This window comes from Trichosurus vulpecula, chromosome 8 (genome assembly GCF_011100635.1).
Source record: "Trichosurus vulpecula isolate mTriVul1 chromosome 8, mTriVul1.pri, whole genome shotgun sequence".
Lineage (NCBI taxonomy): Eukaryota > Metazoa > Chordata > Mammalia > Diprotodontia > Phalangeridae > Trichosurus > Trichosurus vulpecula.
The window spans coordinates 43,854,816-43,874,036 of NC_050580.1; the positions used below are offsets into that span (position 1 = coordinate 43,854,816).

At 42.3% G+C, this 19,221-nt stretch overlaps 1 protein-coding gene across 3 annotated transcripts in view; it reads left to right on the top strand.

The window, feature by feature from the left end:
• Positions 1-17,840, top strand: part of CHUK (component of inhibitor of nuclear factor kappa B kinase complex) — a 37,417-nt gene extending 19,577 nt beyond the window's left edge. For 2 of the 3 annotated variants that reach the window (XM_036735730.1, XM_036735732.1), the window contains 12 exons: positions 106-300; positions 869-971; positions 5,688-5,811; positions 6,146-6,297; positions 7,125-7,186; positions 8,103-8,212; positions 9,041-9,090; positions 11,974-12,070; positions 12,244-12,391; positions 12,930-13,054; positions 16,051-16,150; positions 16,799-17,840. In XM_036735730.1, coding sequence (XP_036591625.1) covers positions 106-300; positions 869-971; positions 5,688-5,811; positions 6,146-6,297; positions 7,125-7,186; positions 8,103-8,212; positions 9,041-9,090; positions 11,974-12,070; positions 12,244-12,391; positions 12,930-13,054; positions 16,051-16,150; positions 16,799-16,825 — 1,293 coding nt within the window. In that variant the 3' untranslated portion in view covers positions 16,826-17,840. The remainder of the gene's footprint in view (positions 1-105; positions 301-868; positions 972-5,687; positions 5,812-6,145; positions 6,298-7,124; positions 7,187-8,102; positions 8,213-9,040; positions 9,091-11,973; positions 12,071-12,243; positions 12,392-12,929; positions 13,055-16,050; positions 16,151-16,798) is intronic. The other variant, XM_036735731.1, reaches the window with a different exon arrangement.
• The last annotated feature ends 1,381 nt before the right edge of the window (positions 17,841-19,221 follow it).

Below are 19,221 nucleotides of genomic sequence, written 5' to 3' on the forward strand. Positions count from 1 at the left end.
TATTGGACAAAATAGTTTCTATATTTTATGCTTTGTATGTCCCATAGCCCCTTACACACATTAAACAACTGACAAACAATAATCATTATCTTCTCATTTATACAGATAGCACATATATTAAATATGACTTCTGCAAAGATAATTTCCTTCCTATTGTTGCCTGAGGAGAGTCTTCATTCACTGCAATCTCGAATTGAGCATGAAACTGGAATAAATACGGCTTCTCAAGAACTGCTCTTAGAGATGGGAATTTCTCTGGACCCCCGGAAGCCTGCCTCTCAGTGTGTTCTAGATGGAGTAGTAAGAGACTTCTGATATCCCTAGAAAGTGTGCGAGCCTGACTGTGCCCAGGGTTTGCATACTCACTCTAATTCCTCTTAGCTTTGTCTTTTTAGCTCTCTGAGTTGTTCAATGAGATAGAACAGAATGATGAATGTTTTGTATTTTGTCTCAGTTATCTAACTCATTTAGATCTACATTTCCTACCCTACCACCTCCACTTTATTTTCTTCCTTTTTCCCACTTGTTCCTGAAGACCTTGAGGTTGAGTAGACAGGCACTTGAGTTCATAGCAGGTCACATTGATGACAAAGCCTGAGTCTAATTAAGACCTTTTGATTATCTTTATCCCTGATTATTAATTCCTGCAATGACATTTTTACAATTATGTTTTTCAAATTATTGACTATTGATCCTACATATATTATGTGCCACATCTATGTCAAAGATGAGACTGTATTAAGCAATTTAAGCTAAAACTTCACATTTATATATTAAAATAGTAAATATGTTGACATTAGTGCCTTCAGGCTATCTGGGATATCAGGTCTCTTGGAATAGGTACTCATGGGGTTTATTTCTCTTCCAGCGAGGCTGTGATAGCTACATGGTATATTTGTTTGATAAAAGCAAGATCGTCTATGAGGGGCCCTTTGCTTCCAGAAGTTTATCTGAATGTGTAAATTATATTGGTAAGTAATGTGTCATTTGTTTCTGGCCTGAGACCTAAAATTGTTTCAGGTGCAATGGTCCTTTGATATGTTAACTGGCCTATAAACCCCTATAACGAAAGGGTTTATCTCTTGTGAACTGAAAGGGGATGACTCATGTAGCATTGAATTCTGATTTTTATTTTGAGGTGATGGGACACTGCGTTTGATTTGTATTCCTTTGGCAGCTTGGTGGTGTAGCATACTGAATATTAGATTTAGAGTCCGGAAGGTCTGAATTCAAATCCTTAGTTACTAATACTTACTAGCTGTGTTAACCGTGGACAAATCACTTAGCCACATTGTCAGTCAGTAAACATTTATTAAGTTCCTGTTGTGTGCCAGGCAATGTACTATGTGCTAGGGTTATAAATAGGAAAAAGAACTTCAGTCCTTGCCCTCAAGGAGCTTACAGTCTAATGGAAGAAGACAACATATATAAAAGTGAGCTGCAAAGGGGATGGGGGAGGAAACGGAGGAGCAAGTTACTCTTCGGTGGGGATGGGAAAGGTTCTCCTATGTGGACACAATGGGTTCTAGTCCGGGAGGGTGCAGCCGATGGGAAATGAAGAGGTGACTGGCCTGGGAGCCCCTTTAAATGGAGGCTTGGAGAGCTCTGCCCTTTAGTCCTCCAGCTGAAGGGCAGAGGGCCTGAGGAGCCTGGTGAGGTGTGAGTGCCAAGGCTGATGCAGTCTCACAAGATGATGTCTCCTGTTGATGAGGTTTCCTAGGGTCATGATGAAGTCCAGTCCAAAAGAGTGTAGCTGGTGGTATGCCTCAGTTTTCTCTTCCGTAAAAATGGGGGGGATAATCGCACCTACTTCCCAGGTTGTCGTAAGGATAAAATAACAACATTTGTAAAGCAGTTTGCAAACCTTATTAAAGTGCTGTAGAAATGCAAGTTGATGTTGCAGCTACTGTAAGATGTGAAAGGTGAGAGAAGTTAGCTAAATGATAGTAAGCGACAGGACTGAGCGCCACACACATCATACTATGTCATTAAGAAGCCGCCTGATTTGGCTGAGACTAAGCCTGGGAATGACAGTGGCTCTCTGAGGCTCTGAGATGCCAGGAATCTGGGTTGGTAAACCCAAACTGGGAATATTCTGAAGAGAAGTTCTATTCTCCGTGGCATATGAGAAGGTGAGCTAGCCTGACCTCTGGGAATTGGGTTGGGCCAGGCTAGGACTTTTGAAAGTTCATATTTCATTCAGTCTGGAATTGAATAGATTTCTTTTGCCGCTTCGGTGGAACTGTGCAGTGCCATCAGTATGGATGTTCTTCCACTTGTGCAGGTAATTACCCATCTGTGACTTAACATATTTGAGTCTTATCCATGAATTTTCCTTTGCTACCAGTGCCATATTCAAGCTGTCTCTGTTCTTTCTTGTCCTTGACATCAGACTGATCATCCCCTTTTTTTGAGCATACATGTCTCAGCTCTTCTGTTTTATTCTACTATTTGTGTGTAAATGATCATTTGTTACATGCTGCACTTTGCTTATGCCTACCATGCATCTCTCCATTGTTCTTTTTGGTCGCCTTAAATTTTGATTCTTCTTAGATTCTGCTGTTCTGTGATTCAGTTATCACTGGAACAAGATTGGTGTCAAAAAGATGAGCTTTTGTGCTTGGGAGCAGCCTGGAATTGTTGAGTGCTTCACAACTGCACAAACACAATCTAGCCAACTACCCTTCCCGATTACTTCTGGGTTCAGCTCTCGATCTTTAGGGCCTAAGACTGATGGACTGATGGATGGGCTGCCTGTCTAACTGACTATCTTTCTCTACCCCTTAGGGTTTCCTCTATGGATTGTTAAGCTGATTCCATGAGGGGCTATGTACAGAATATTTCATGTTCAGTCTGCACAGAACATTGGTGGAGGGCTCTTCTTTTATGCTTGATTTGATATTAATAGCCAAATGATTGTTGAACATTAATCTCTCAGGGAGTCATGTTTGATTAATTTAGTGGGAGCTTAATTAATACTTGTTAATGCATGAGGAGCAGTTCTTAGGAAGAAGATTCTGGGGTTTTAGTTGCTGTAACCTCAGTATGAATAAACAGTGTGACAGTACTGCCCCCAAAGCTAATGTGGTCTTAACCTTTGTTTATGTCACTGCCATATTTCAGTTGATCAGCAGGCATTTATTAAACTTTGGTGATATGTCTGGAACTATGCCAGGCTTTGGGATGACAAAGAATGAAACAGTCCCTTCTCACCTTCTGATATGTTCCTCCCCTTTCCCAGAGTGATACATCTTATAATGAATAACAAGACTAACAGGCACATCATCCGTTTCCAACATGATAGGCAGTGGTCCACACTCATATCCCTCCACCTGTGCAGAGAAAGGAGAGGGGGCACTTCTCTTATCTCTTGCCCTTAACTTTTAATGGAAGTGTAGAGGCCAGAACAAGGGAGAGAACCAGCCTTCTGTGTTCTGCGCCTGTGAGATCACATCTTACTTATTGATGGTGTTTTGCACTTTGAAAGAGATCAATGAACTGAAGTATATTCATGCAAGTTTTCTGCTCATAGCACAGTAGCATTCCATTACTTTCATACACCACAACTTGTTCAGCCATTCCCCAATTGATGGGTATCCCCTCAATTTCTAATTCTTTGCCACCACAAAAAGAGTTGCTATAAACTTTTTTGTACATATAGGTCCTTTTCACTTTTTTATGATCTGTTTGGGATGCAGACGTGGTAGTGGTATTGCTGGATCAAAGGGTATGCACGGTTTTATAGCCCTTTGGACATAGCTCCAAATTGTTCTCCAGAATGGTTAGATCAGTCCACAACTCCACCAACAGTACGTTAGTGTCCCAGTTTTCCCACATCTTCTCCCAACATTTATCATTTTCCTTTTCTGTCATATTAACCAATAGGAAGGGTGTGAGGTGGTATTGAACTGGATTCTTTAAGGTTCTTTCTGCTGCTAAGATTCTTTGATTCCCTGAGGAGAGTTATGACTTTTGGAAATCACTTTGAGAAAATTAGTAAAGGTCATTGTCCATGACTCAGAGGTGGTTTTAAATTGGGAAATGGGCCATGAGAAAATGTAAAGGATTTATCTGGTGGAGGGGAGGGAAGGTGTAGTACTGGTGGTTGTAGCACTGCCAGCTTCCTGCTGGGATTGCGTGAGTAGCAGGGATTGAGTAGGGCTGCTGTGGATTCTTCACATGCAAAGAGGTAAGGACGTTGGAAAGAGAATTGGACTGGGGGACAGCCAGAATTGTTCTAGGTTTTCTGATTTGCTGTGTGCCCTTAGGTAAGTCACTTGACTGAACCTCAATTGTCTCATTTATAAAAGAGGGGGAAAAACCCTCTGCTTTACCTGCCTTAGGGGATTGTTGTGAAGACTAAGGAAGAGAAAGGCTCTGAGAACACTTAAAAGTATAAAACTATAAAATCGTGATATCTTATTAAAGGTGTCTATAGAGGAGAATTTACTCTAAATAGTTGAAAGCTCTAATCCTTTATAGCTGAGGCTGACTCAGGGGTCTAAGCTATACATTCTGGGACCCTGGAGCCATAAGGTAGTGGTCAGCTGGAGTACCACAATTTTCCTGCATAGTGATCCCTTTTGGAGAGCTTTGGAATTCTTTTAAGGGCTTAGAGTCAAAGATTCTTTAGGAAATACTGTCACATGAAACATGCCGTCCACCTCCAGAGAGGTGATATACTCAAGTACAGATTGAAGCATTTTTTTTTTTGAGAGGTGGGAGGGATATGGCTAATGCATGGGTGATGTTTGCTTAGCTATACATATTTGCAATGGATTTTGTTTTTCTTGCTTTCTCAGTGGGTGAGAGAGGTGGAAGGGAGAGATTTAGGAACTAAAAATTAAATTTTAAAAATGTTGTGGAGCAAAAAAAATTAAACTCTCCAGTTTAGTTCTACTTAAACATTCAGTTAGCTTTTGGATCAGTTAATTAGATTGCCAAATTAAAGGATGAATTTTACCAGTTCTAGAACTTTCTCTGGGCTGACATTAGCTCTGCAAGACTCAGACATTTGCCCATTCTGTTAGAATGAGTACAGCATGTATAGGGTAGTGTCCCCCACCCCTCAGGAGGCACTTTTACTTACATGTCTTCCACAGGGCCTTGCACATGGTAGGTAATGTTTGTTTAATTCTGGAATAGGCCGGGCTGTGAGGGATTTTTTTTTTCTTTTTCGGAGGGGCAAGGCAGGGCAGTTGGGTTTAAGTGACTTGCCTAAGGTCACACGGCTAGGAAGTGTGTCGAGTGTTTGAGTCCAGATTTGAACTCATGTCCTCCTGACTCCAGGGCCAGTGTTGTACCCGCTGCACCACCTAGCTGCCACATCATGAGGGATTCTTGGCAGTCAAAACTGGAAAAGCAATTCACTTATTCTAAACAAAGTTTTATTTGATAGCTCTTGGTTTTTGTATCACAATCATTTTAGAATTGAACAGCTTTCTCTTTCCTATCTTGCCACATTTTTTGCCCTTCATAGCACTGCCTGACTGCTGGCAGGATTCTGCCCCTGTGGTCTCTGGCCTTGGTGCTGAGGGAAGGGAGATAAGTTTCATGATGTCTTCTCTGGAACCAAGATTGGTTTTTGCAGCTTCCTTTCCGTGTCTTTTTCATTGACATTACTGTAGTCGTTGGGCCTGCTTTCTTCTGCATCAGTTTATACCAAGCCTTTTTTCTTTTCTCCACAGTGAAGGACAGCAAAATCCAATTGCCAGTAATGCAACTGCGTAGAGTGTGGGCTGAAGCTGTGCATTATGTGTCTGGGCTCAAGGAAGACTACAGCAGGCTCTTCCAGGGGCAGAGAGCAGCAATGTAAGCAGGCCTTGTGGGTCTGAACAAAGGAGCCACAGCCCAGGGGATTCAGGGCTTGGGGGATACTTCAGGCCTAAGTAACCAGCGTGCCATCTAGTAGTGAGACATCAGATGCTTGGGTGCAGGGGCTCTGGGCAGTGCTGCTGCGGCATGACCCCAGAACCTCTGTCATTGGTTTTCAAGCTGTAAGACCCACATGGAAGCAGCAGGGTGCTACTGACCAAATTTACCTTTCACCCTGAATATCAAAGTGTAGGGACAAGGTTGATATTTTTTACATCAGCCCTTGGTTACCTCTGACAAAATATGGTTCTGTCTCTTTGCACTGCTTTAGGTTGAGTCTTCTTCGCTATAATGCTAACTTAACCAAAATGAAGAACACCATGATCTCAGCATCTCAGCAACTGAAAGCAAAATTGCAGTTTTTTCATCAGAGCATCCAGCTTGACCTGGATAGATACAGTGACCAGATGACTTATGGGATATGTAAGTATTCCGTGTAGTCTGAGAGGGGATTGGAAGGGCTTGTGGAGTTGGTATTGTTGCTGTTATTTATTATTAGGAGAAAAAATAAAAGAGAGATGAATCCTGGACTCTACGTACACACATAGCTAGTCGCTTCCCTTATCAAGTTCTGTACCTGTCTGCTGGGAGGTGCATTTATTTGTTTTGAACTTCAGGGTTCTTTTTTAATTGTTTGTGATCTTCTAATTCTTGCCTACTGATTGCCATTTGATGCTTTCCATGGGGAACTCAAGTTTTTGATTTGTGTGCTTTTTGGTAAGTGTGCCAGTGATCTAAAAATCTGTGGACTTGAAACTCCACTCTTAATAGACCCAAGGTCTGTTTCAGAGGGTCTGCGGTGGTTCTTCCTCTCCAACACAAACACCTTTTGGGTTAAATTTCTGACCTCCCCACTGGCAGTGGCTATTATGGCCTTGCTGTTTGTGGCCTTCCAGAGTCAGCATCTTTTATAGCATGTTGCCCTGGATTTACTGTTCTCAGATCCAATATGGCACTGCAGAGTTAATAAAGTTTGAGTGAACCTGACGAGGTCACCAGCACTCCTGCCATAATTCCCTCTGTGTACATAAATAACATACGGCGCTGACTTTGTACCATGAGTGTCTACTGTCTGTAAGGTGCCCTCCTCACACTGAGTCTGCTCAGTTAGGATACAGTGATTAATGTAGTAAAATGTTTCTGGTCATGATAAAAACCTGACCAAGAATAGGAACGTGTTGGCCATTGAAGCCTCTCTTCTTTGTTTTTGTTCATGGCTATTTCTAAGATAACCCTGACTTTTGTTTCAGCCTCAGAAAAAATGCTAAAAGCCTGGAAAGAAATGGAAGAAAAGGCCATCCAGTGTGCACAGGTAAGCCCTTCTTTGAGACTAATTTCTGCTGTCTTCCCTTGTAGTCACCTTTATTTGTGAGTGAAAGAGTGTCGACCTAACATATTCACACCTGTGGCTGCCCAGAAATCTTCTCTTCAGTTCTGGACTGGCTTTAGATGGGTGGTTGTTGTTTGTCCTTCATTCTTGGAAGAGGACCATGACATCAGGAAGGTGATGCCATGACTTGTAAGTGAATTGGATTTAAGTGAGGGAAGGCTGTGCAAGGTCCCTAGCTTCACTTTCTCCTCCAGAGCCATCTGGGTCCAGTGGCAAGATATAGATCAGGACTACTGGGGATAGCCATGGATCCTTTAGATGGGTGCTCTGTTCATGTAGCCACAGGTTACTTCTTCAGATGACCACTGTGTAAAGCCCTTTATCATACCTCTCCATTCTCTAGAAGCCTAGACATTGTTCTTCCTTCCATTCCTGTCTTGCCTTGATCCGGTGGGTTCCTTGGGTCCAGTGCCCTCATGCCACCTATTCAGGCAGATGAGAGAAAGAGGCAGGAAAGATCCATGAAGTCTTTTGTAATGAAAGTTGTAATGAAAGCTGCATTGGTAGTTTCAGCATATCATTTTCCTCTTTCAGTTTTGAGATTGCTGTGTATTTGTGCCTTGCCAGAGAAGAAACTGGTTGGTGGATTAGATTATTTTCAAGACGGCCAAGTAGAGGGCAGAGAATAAGTGGGAAATGAAGCATCTTCTTATGTGGAAGATTAGATTTCATGTCAGGAAAGATGCCTTTTTACATTATAAACAAACATTTCTCATTTCCAACATTAAAGCAGCAAGTCCTCTGTCTGTTTAGACCTGTTCTCCCTTCTTAACCCTCCTGTGCTTTGTGAGTGCACCTGAGATGCCTGTAAGTGGTACCCCCATTTTGTCTGAATTAGGCTGGTGATATTGGATACTTGGATGAGCAAATCATGTCCCTGCATACAGAAATTGTGGAGCTGCAGAGGAGCCCTTCTGCAAGGCGTCAGGAAGACGTCATGGACTCTCTGTAAGGAATTCTGCCCCCTGGGTCTTTCTGGGCTGGGGCCTTGAGCTGGGGGTGCCTGATTGATCATGATGACATTACCAAATACCTGGGTTGTTTTTTGTCTACTTGGCTTTCATGTGGTAAATGGCCATATTGTTGAGAAGTTACTTCCATTAGAGGTGTTGATTTTTAGGTATTTCCAAAAATTACCCCCTGTAGCTTGAGGTAGGTTTTCTCTCTCTTAATCAAAAAAGAATGTTGAACTCTTCCCAGTCAGCATATTTGTCCAATACTTTTGGACAGTGTGACTTACCTTCTTTGAGTCTCAGTTTTCCCATCTCTGAAATGGAGATCATCGTATTTTGAATGTTCTACCTCAAAGAGTTGTTGTGAGGTTGAGCTAAATGAAGTTCTCTTAGTGGAAGTTTCATTTTTGCTATTGCTTCCCACACCTAGAGTATATAGCCTCTTACCTGAGATGCTCTAGAGGAAACTTCAGATTTGCTCATGATTTATCTTCTAGGAAGGACTCTAGCTTATGCCCTTATAAAGAAATTCAGTAGAATTGTAAATCACCATTTTGGAATAAAATGCAGTTGCATTTTAATAATAATATGATATAGTTATAATGTAGTAATTATAATAGTGAAATACAGTAGCTCTTTTAGCTCTATATTTTCTGAAGTGGACACCAAGAAATGCTCTGTAATTGGCTGGTAGAGCTCTGTGCCTTAAAAATATGGAATATGACAAAAACCAGTCAGCTTGCTTCTGGTTGTGGATTATTGGAAGTATTTAATGACATTTGTCATAGCATTGCTGTAAAACAATTTGATTTTTCTTTTGTAGGGAGCAGAAAGCCATTGATCTCTACAAGCAATTGAAACCCAGGTCTCCAGGTAAGACCCGATCATAGCACAGGAAAGAACTTCCCAAGGCTAGTGGTCAGTTTCACCTGCTGTCCTGGGAGGGTTGAATTGAAATCTGGGGCTGCCATATGCTGTCTTTTCAGTGGTCCCTGGGGTTTACATAATGTTTACAGTACAGAGAAATTGTCAGAAGCTTTCTATATTGGGGAACCCAAGAGGTTAGGAAAGGAAAGCAGACAGGAAATGTGAAGTGATGAGGTCTTAGAAGGAAGATTAGAGCAAGATGAGAAAAACAGCACTAAACTCTATTGACTGTTTGAGGAAGTTGTCAGAGACCTAATGTCTCTAGATAGGGAAGATCCACATTCAGAGTGGGATAGGGCAGTCCATATTGAAAATTACTTACTTGCGTGACTACATCTGCCACTGGTTCATTGTTTGGCCAGTCAGACAACATTTACCACAAACAAGATAGACAGCATGTGGCATGTTGTGATGGGAAAGAACAAATTACCGTACATGTAACTTTAAATTGATTTCGGTTGCAGGAAGGTTTTATAATGATTAATGTGGTACCAAAAATCACATTCTCATCAGCTGAAACAACTAAAGGCCAATCCCTTGTAGGTAGTTAAGAAAGGGAAAAGCAGTAAATGGAAACCAGAAAGGATGAGGAAAGAGGTGTTGTGTGTACTCACTCTCTTCTTTCCTCTTAGCCCCTGAATGTTGGGTTAATTACGTTGCTTTATTTTGTGGCATGAAGATTTAGAGGGGCTTTGGGGATAATGACTTGGCAGCCTCTCACACTGTCTGGTTCTGATGGTTCTTCAGCTGCCCTTGTCCCCAGGGTTTGGGACCTTGGGACCACGTCCCTTAACTTCTTCTCCTCCTCCTCTTCCTCTTCGTCCATATCCCTGAGAATTCAGCAGTAGGTTGACCTACTCAGGCCAGTCGTTTTAAGTGCAACAAGCTGTTTACTGTGGTGAGGAATCATGGGATATGAACGATTTGTGCAGGTTGATAGTTTCTGGGTGTCCAACTTTGTCCAGTTTTGTCCAGCTTACTTAAGAGAAATATTGGTCATGAAACCATGTCCCATGCTGGTCCTCCCAGGAACTTCTCCTTGTTCTGCTCTGCTTCTGCCCCAGGACAAATCAACCCTTGCTGTGAGGTACACACCCAGGCTAGGCCAGTCAGTCTGGTGAAGCTCCTCTTTCTGGTTTGATTGGTTTGTTAGGTCAGATTTTTGAGTTGAAGTTGACATGAGACATGAGGTGTGATTCTCTTTCGTGTTTACTTGTTGCCACTTCCTCAGTCGATAAGCATAGTTCATCTGCTGCTTCTCTGATTTCTTCTACTGTTCAGTTACTTTTTTTCCTGGTCCCACAGATAGTCCAGATTTTAACCTGTTCCTAGAAACCATTTATGAGCATATTTATTTATGTAAAGCATACAGTTGGGAAGCTCTAGTCTGTGGAGTTTCCAGAAATGATGGCTGTGACAGGAAAGGCTTGGCATGAAGTGACTGGGATGTTTGAGGTGAGATAGGATTAAGAAGAGTTGAAAAGTCCTTGCTGTTTGATGGTGGAATAGTGGAGCTGTGGAAAACTGAAGGGCTGTCTGGTGCCCTTGGCGAGTTTACCAAATTGGGTGAGATTCTGCCAACTTAGAAAATGGTGGAATGTACAGATGACATTCTGAATAGCCCCATAGGAGCCGTGGCTGCCACCCTCGGGGCTGTGGCTGCTGCCTTCGTGTGGCTGGCCTGCTGAATTGCCCTGTTTCCCCTCTCCTGAGGTCTTGAGCTGGCAGTTCCCTCCTTCCTTAAGTGCTTTCAATGCCCTCTGCCTTAGCAAACATTTTTAAAGGCCTTACTATATTGTAGGCACTAGTATACACCAGGAGAGCAATAAAACAGTCCCTGTGCTCAAGAAACTGAGATGCTCTCACCTCCATTGCTCCCTCCTGTATGCTCACCTACCTATGTCTTTTATGTTTCTGTATACCAGTCCCCATCTCAAGTTGAATGTAAGCTCATTAAAGGCAAGAACTGTTAGTATTTTTGTCTTTGTACTGCCTTGCACATCAGAAGCATTTAAGTAATGTTGTCATGTCCCAATAAGAGAATGTAATCTCTCAGGTCTAGAACCAAGAGAAGTTCAAGTGTCCTGAACCGTGGACCCACATATCTGAGCCACTCAGGACTTGCATGCTTCCAAATTTAGGCAGCTTATCTCTATCAAAGGCACATCTAGGTGCCTTAGTGGATAGAGTTCTGGGTTTGGAATCAGAAAGAGTCATCTTCGTGAGTTCAAATTTGGCCCCAGACACTTACTAGTTGTGTGACCCTAGGGAAGTCACTTAACCCTATTTGCCTCAGTTTCCTCATCTAGAAAAAATGATCTAGAGAACGACAAACATTACTTAAATGCATATTATGTGCAAGACAAAGATACTATTGCTAAGAGAACCTCAAATGGGGTCATGAAGAATTGGACATGATTGAAAAAAATGACCAAACAACAAAATTGCTATTGAAGCAGCATGATGTAGTGAAAAGGCCATTTGTCTTGGGAGTTAAGAAATTTGAGTTTTAGTCCCAAATTTGACACTGACTTACCACAAATAGGTCACTTAACCTCTCTCATCTTCAGTTTCCACTACTGTTAAATGTACTACCCAGCCTCCAGGATTGATGTGAAAAAAAAAAAAACCTTTGCAAACCTTAAAGTGCTTTATTAATTTGAATTATTGTTACAATTATTGTGTTTTATTTGGCCTATCCTAACAGTCATTCATTTTCCAGATTGGACTTTGAATTTCAGTGGTAATGCTTTCAAGGTTTAGGGGAGAGTTCTTTCTCAAGGCTGTTGGTAAAGAGTGACTGGTCCTGCTGTTTGTGATTTCTTACAGATCATTCCTACAGCGATAGTTCAGAGATGGTGAAGATCATTGTGCTGACTGTGCAGAACCAGGACCGTGTGCTCAAGGAGTTGTTTGGTCACCTTAGGTAGAAATTTTCTTTTCCTCCCCATATTAAAGCCAAGGAATCCCAAGCCAGTTCTTTCCACAGTGTAGTACACATGCTTAGCAGAGAGCAGCATGGTGCTGTGCTTGTATTTGTTCGTATTCTTCAGGGGATTGGTCCTTCCTTCTGACACTGACCATGGCTCTTCTCTCCAGCAAGTTGTTGGGCTGTAAGCAGAAGATTATCGACCTGCTCCCCAAGATTGAAGTAGCCCTCAATAGCATCAAAGAAGCTGACAACACAGTCATGTTGATGCAGGGAAAGAGGCAGAGGGAAATTTGGCACCTGTTAAAGATTGCTTGTGTAAGTCATGCTTTATAGTGACATGTGTCCTCAAGGGTTGTTATTTCCTACAGAATGGTGGTGTAAGAATGTGATGAGGTAAGCCTTTTTTCGGGTATGTATTTCCTAACAGGCTGGAAATGCTGTTTTTTGATCCTTGGCTGACAACTATTGAGATTCATCCCCTATCATCACCTTTCCTGTGCTGTCCTGTTTCTTATCTTCAGGTCCACTGTAGTATGTGCACTTGAATTGGCTCTATCTGGAGAAGGATTTGGAGAAAGTTCTGAAGTCCCAGCAAGAGATGTTTAATCTGCTCCTTTTGGTGCTAAGACTTGTCCCATTAGATACTCTCTGTGTGGATTTCTCTGCTCCAGCCAGAAGGAAAATCCGAAGAGCCCAGAGGAGTACTGGGAGGGGTGGGCTTTTGGCTTTAGGTGCAGTGAATCAGTGGGCCTATGAACACAAATAGGTTGCATACATGATAGAGTTTAGGGGTTAAAATAGCTATGAGTATGAGTACATAATGATATTTGATATTGTTTTCCCATCTTTTCAGACTCAGAGTTCTGCTCGATCCCTTGTTGGAACCAGTCTAGAAGGTGCAGTCACTACTCCAACTCCTGCAACTCTGACAGCCCCCACCCCCCGTTCTCTGTCATGTGTACTGAGTGCTCAGGATGGGTGGGTTCTCTTTTTAATAGTACATAGTTGTTAGAATGAAAAATAAGAATATGTTTGCTCTTCTCCACGTGAAATCAAGAATTTTGCTTTCTCTTTTAGTATATTGCATTTTTCTCCTTTCTTCCTGAATCCTCCCCCCGCCCCTTTGAGAATACAAACTCTGAAAAACTGAATGGTACCAACTAGGAGTCCAGCCCATAGTTAATCAGGCAGAAGGCTAGAGCCACATCACACACAACCAGAGAGCTGAATGGTCTGCATCTTACTCTAATCTTACATTACAAGAAAGAAAGCTGATAGAATTTTTTTAAAGAAAGCAATTTCCACAGTCCATTCTGGAGTCAGTAAAGATTCAGCCCCAAATCCCACTGCTAACTCTGTAGTACAATAGAATTATTGATCATAGATGTTACAGGAAAATGTCTAACCAGAAAGGTTGGAACAAGAAACCTTTTGGTGCTTCAAGGATGAATATCCTCTTCTGGCTTCACTAGAGATGCTTTAGGTTCAGGAAGCAAGAAGGAGTTGACCTAGCTGGCCTGTGGGGGTCCATCCAACTTGGATTCTATGGTTCTGAGTCCTTAGCACGTGTAATAAATGCTAATAGATACGAAGTTCCCAAGTCTGTTGAAATTTCCCAGTCATTTATTACCAGAGGAGATCTTTGCTCACTCAGCCCATAATATGGTAGTCTTGGTGATGAACTGTGGCTTTGTCCCTTGACCATCGGCCTGATTGAGGTGGAGAAAGTCCATCCCAAGAAGGGGCTGATTTTTTTCTTCTTTTGACCGCAGTAACTACTAGGGTATGACAAGGTGAAGTCTGCATGGATGGGGAGACTTATTTCCACTGGTGGAGCTTTTAAAATATTGAAGAACAGCCCTAATTTCACTTGTTCTTCCAGTTAGAACTGTTAAGCAGACCACTAAGTATTATTGCTCTTCCCTAAGACATGAGCATCTCTTCATTCTATCCATCTCTCTCTATATGCCCAGGCTGGTGTTGGGGTCCATTTTAGAGTCTCATTCACTTCATGGGTGAGACCACTGAATGACCCCTCCTCCACCCCTCACTTCACTCCCAACTCTGCCCTCCAGCACTGCCTCAGGTGCTTGGGTCACGATGATCTCGGCTCAAGGTGCCTTCAAGGGGCTTCTGTAAATGTCTTCTTGAGCCACTGGACAGAGATTTGTGGCAATTTAAGGTCATTTTTGTGTTCAGTGTGCTACTTTGGAATTTGGCTATCTCTGCTTGGTAATTTATTAGCCACAGGTAATAGGGTACACTACAGTTCCCTACAGTGGCTGGAGAATGAGGTATTTGAGGCAGTTAAAATTTTTGAATAGCTATAGTTCAAGCAGACATAGAGTTGACATTGCGAGTGTAGACAGGATCCAAATTGATTAACTTGCCATTTGATTATCCTTATAAAAGATAAATTGTGAATTGACCAGAGCCAGGTGGAGTTTATCAGGGAAGGCTTTATGAAGGAAGAGGATGTGAAGTTGCCCTGAGAGTTCTTTTGCTGTAGATGCTGTATTCTCTGTGAGGCCTCATTACCAGGCTTCGTGCCAAGTGGAGCACTTTGAGAGAGACATGCTCAGTGGAGAATGGGCAGCATGATGGGCTGGAGTCGGGATGCTCTGGGTTCAGATTCTGCCTCAGACATTTAATGACTATGTGACCCTCGACAAGACACCTGATTTCTCAAAGCCACTTTTTCCTCATCTGTAAATTCAGAGGATTGGACTAAGTGGTCTCTAAGATCCCTTGCAGCCCTAAGGTTTTAATGTGTGATCTTTGAATAGAAGGGAATGACAGTGTAAGTGGCAGAGGGAGACAGGAGAACGAGAGTCCACCTGTGGCTTGTTGTCTGTAGGAGAAGTGTAGTCAGGTCATTTCAGTCTTTAGATTTATTGAAAGCAGCTGGTACCTTTGTAGACCAAGAATTGTGACTGCTGCATTCTGTGGCTGGGACATTTCCCCTCGTTTCCCATGGGTTTTTTTTTTTTTCTGAAATTAGTTTAATCATTTTTTTCCTTCAAATCCAGTAAGGTAGGGAAGGATCTCCTTCCTCTTCAACATCTCAGGCAAGAGAAGGTCCTGATTTGTTAACATCTGTGAACAACAAATGTAATCGTGTTAACTGCATATGTGCACCACCTGTTGGCAGGATCTTTTCTGATCCCTTTGGCGAGGGTATGGGGAGGAATTTTGCCTATACAGTCATTTCTTGACATTCAGTGGTTTCACATTCACAGTTTTGGTTATTCATGAGTTGGCTATCAGTAATTAAATGGAAATTTTTGGAGATTGGCAACATACTACTGAATATCGCAGATGACATGCATGTGTAGAGGAAACCAAAAGAAAAATTTGTCATAAAAGCTGTATATTATTAATCTGTTTTTATAATTTACTACCATAAGTATACATGTACACATTTATTACAAACAGTTAACTTTTGTTAAAAGTTTCAGTGTGCCAAAGAACCAGGGGCTAGGCACTCTGGGAGCATCCCCTCAGCTTCTCTACCGGCCAGACTCAGTCCATGACCTTCTCTCACAGTGATCATTGTATCTTGCTCTTTTCGTAGGAGAAGGAAATCTGTGAAACAGTTGCTGCCCTTGTATCTGTGGCTGCAAAGACTGCGTAGTGTGCAAGATACCAATATCTTGTGTAGAAACTGCCACTTTTTTATGGGTGCATTGTGTTATTTTACTTGTTTTGTGTATTAAATATGATTGGAATTATTAAAAAGAAATGTTTGGGGTGGGACCTAGACTTTTTGCCATTTTTCACATCCGCAGGGGTCCTGCCCTGTGACTCCTGCGAATGTCCAGAGACGACTGTCTGTCCTTGTAAAGTTATGGAAGAATGAAGGGCACTTGCTTGGCATGCATTTGGTCTGCAATTCGATATCTAAGACAGGACAATAGAAGAAAATGTCATGTTCTTTAGCATAAATTCAAATTATTTTCTGTTTCTTTATACAGAGAAACCTTTACACAAATAGTAGAGGAAAACCTGAATTATCTTGGCTGTTTGAGTACCGTTATTCGTGAGGCAACAGAGGAAAAGGGTAAGAGTCTGATGGTAAGTCTTCATGCTTTCTCTTCCTTGCCCCACCTGGGCTAGTGCAATCAGTCCTAGTCCTGTTTGACATTAAAATGCCCAGTGCAGTTGAGAGGGCTGAGACAAGAGCTTTATGTAGCTAACTACTGAGCTCTCCGTAGTCCAGTATATGGGAATCTTGAGCATTCTTTACACGAGAACTTTGTGGAATTACTTGGGTGATCATTTACTTGCATCTATCTGGCTTTTCTTTGTTCATTTCAGGTGGGTAGTTTATAACCCCTAAAACAGCAGTTAACATTTATGTTCGAGAGGGTTGCCTCTGCCTTGAGAAGACAGTTGTTGCATGTATGCTGAATTGACATGATTACATTTGTTGTTCATAGATGTTAACAAATTAAGAGTATCCAGATATTAGGTTAGTGTGAACAATACCATGATGAGAAAACTTGGAAAACTCAGTGGAAAACCTAACTGCCCAAGCTTTGCTACACTTGAGCCTCCAATTCATTTCCCTACTAAATACTTTTTTAGTCATTTGCATTTCCTCTTTTCATTTGCAAGTTACTGGAGATGATGATCAAATTCTTTTGAAAGCTGTTGCAGTACAAAGAAAAAGATGTTTCTGACCTCATTCATCTTTTTCTTTTTTTCCATGTCTGGCTTTAGAGTCTTGATTGGAGTTGGCTGAAGTAGTGATGGCCTCTGACTGTCCCAAAGCCCATGAAGATATCGATCGTTCTCATGTGTCCTACAGACACCAGAATCTGCTTTAGGGTTATGTGTACGGGGATTTGGTTTTCATTCATTTTAACCTGTGTTAAATGATCTGAAGGTCATTGGCTTTTTAGAAAATGTATACTGTACCATTTACCAAGTGTAGCTACTTGGGAGCACTGTGAGCCATCCTTTTGATGCTTTTTTTTTTTCCTACTTATGCAACTGCCCTTTCTTGTAGGTGTTTCTACTTCACAGAAATACAGGTCATTGGGAGCCTTATGGAAGTGGAGAAGAACACAAGGGGCTTGGGGACAAGAATCTTCCAATGGCCTTCATAAACTGACTTTCCTTTTGAGAATGGGATCTTGGGCCCCTGGGTGCCCACAATAGGGGATTCAGCTCCAGCAGATGAGGGATTTGACTGGAGTGAGTGTGCTCTGTGGTGGTGAAGCCACAACTCTTTCACATTGGCCTTTTACTGATCTAATTTTTCCTGACTTCAGATTATAGTCCAGGAAACTGAGGCAATCTGTGTTGACAGAGAGATAGAGATATTGTTCACGTGTGCACTGGCATCAGAGATACTGCCACAGGAGTGAGAATAAACACGTGCTGAACTACACAGGTTTTTTTAGAGTGAACTGGGTGCGGGTTTGTTCCCATTCTTCTAGCAGTACCTTTGGTGCTCATGAGAGTTGCCAACCTTTCCAAAGTGTGACTGGTGGTGTAAATGTATTGTATACACTGACATGTATATGTGTTTAAAATGTACATTAATAATGTCATATTCTGCTGTAATTTATGTGGAATTCAGAGATCAGCTTTTTCAGGTAAACAGCAATGTTTTAGAGTCTTGACAGATTTTATTGTATAAATTTTATACAGTCTTTCAGAAATTTAGAGAGTATGGTTGTACAAAGAAGACAAGTGTTTTTGTATTACATGTGAACTAAATGATGTTTTGTGTATTAAATGATTTTTGATCTCAGTAGTCAATTAAGTTCTTGTGTTGGGGTAAGAAATTGCTCTTTGAATTCTTGCTTGCCAAGGTCAGCAAACGAAATTCCTCTAGAGAATATTCTCTTTGGCAACTGTGTCCCCCAGAATGGAGGGGTGACTGGCAGCTGTGGGTGAGCCAAAGAAGTGACATCTCCTGGTGGCCAGTTTAGACTCTCCCAGTATCTTTGATGCCACTTTGGAGGTTGTTGGCTCATGCTCTGAGCACTTCAGGGGCCAGAAGTGGGGCACAATTTGGGTCTGGACGAGGGTCACAGAAAGGGAACATTGAGGAACCTAACAGTGTACAGTGAGAGGAAGGGCAGATAGTGATGGCCTACAGAGGCATCTTGTGGGCTCTTTGAGGAAAGATGGGAAGGTACAGTCAGTGGGTATGAGGAGACCAGGGTGATGATTAATAAAGACATCTCCCAAGGGGAAGATTATCCTGAGTCTGGAGAAAGGACCCTGCAGACAGCCATTGAAGGTACAGGAGAGAAAATATGAGGGTTCGGTGAAGTTGAAGTACAGGGGATATCCTGAGAGCACCCCATGGACAGAGGCATGGGCATTTACCAGTGACACATGCATGCACAGGATGTGCTGAAGATGGAGGACATTAGGGAGAGAGCACAGGCATATGGGAGCACATTGAGATCATGGTCTGCTCTTGGCTAAGGTCACTCTACAAGGGTGATGGCATGTGGACCTAGGCTGTATACTAGGACATAACCATGAGTGGTGGAGACAATGAGAGGGATGGATGGGAACACAGTGAGAACCCTATAGGGTAGAAGTTAACAGAAGCTCATAAACTGAGGGGGTGTGTGTATACTCATGGAACCAGTTCAGGGGAGATAAGCTCCCTCTGCCCCAAAGGAGCTCAAGCTTTGAGGGGGAGGGGCGGGCGAGCGAGGCAATCGAGGTTAAGTGATTTACCCAGGGTCACACAGCTAATAAAAGGTATCAAGTGTCTGAGGCTGGATTTGAACTCAAGTCCTCCTGACTCTAGGTCTGGTACTCCATCCACTGTGCCAACTAGCATCCCCTGTTATCAGACTATTAAAAAAATTTCACTGACCCCAAATTAAGAGCTCTTCTCTAAACCCATTCCTGTCCCCTGACTTCCATCTGTCAAGGGCACCACCATCCTTTAGGTTACCTGGGTTTGCAGTCTTGGAGTCATTAAGACCTTCACTTTTCTCCTCCCCAACAGAAGCAGTCTAGACGAGTTTTGTCCCTTTCTTGACTCCTATAGCCACCCCCAGTTCAGGTTTTCATTGCCCCTTCACTGGACTATTCCAGCAGCCTCCTAATTTATCTCCTTGTTTTCCGGCCTCTCCTCGTTCCAATCCACCCTCCACACAGTTGCAGAA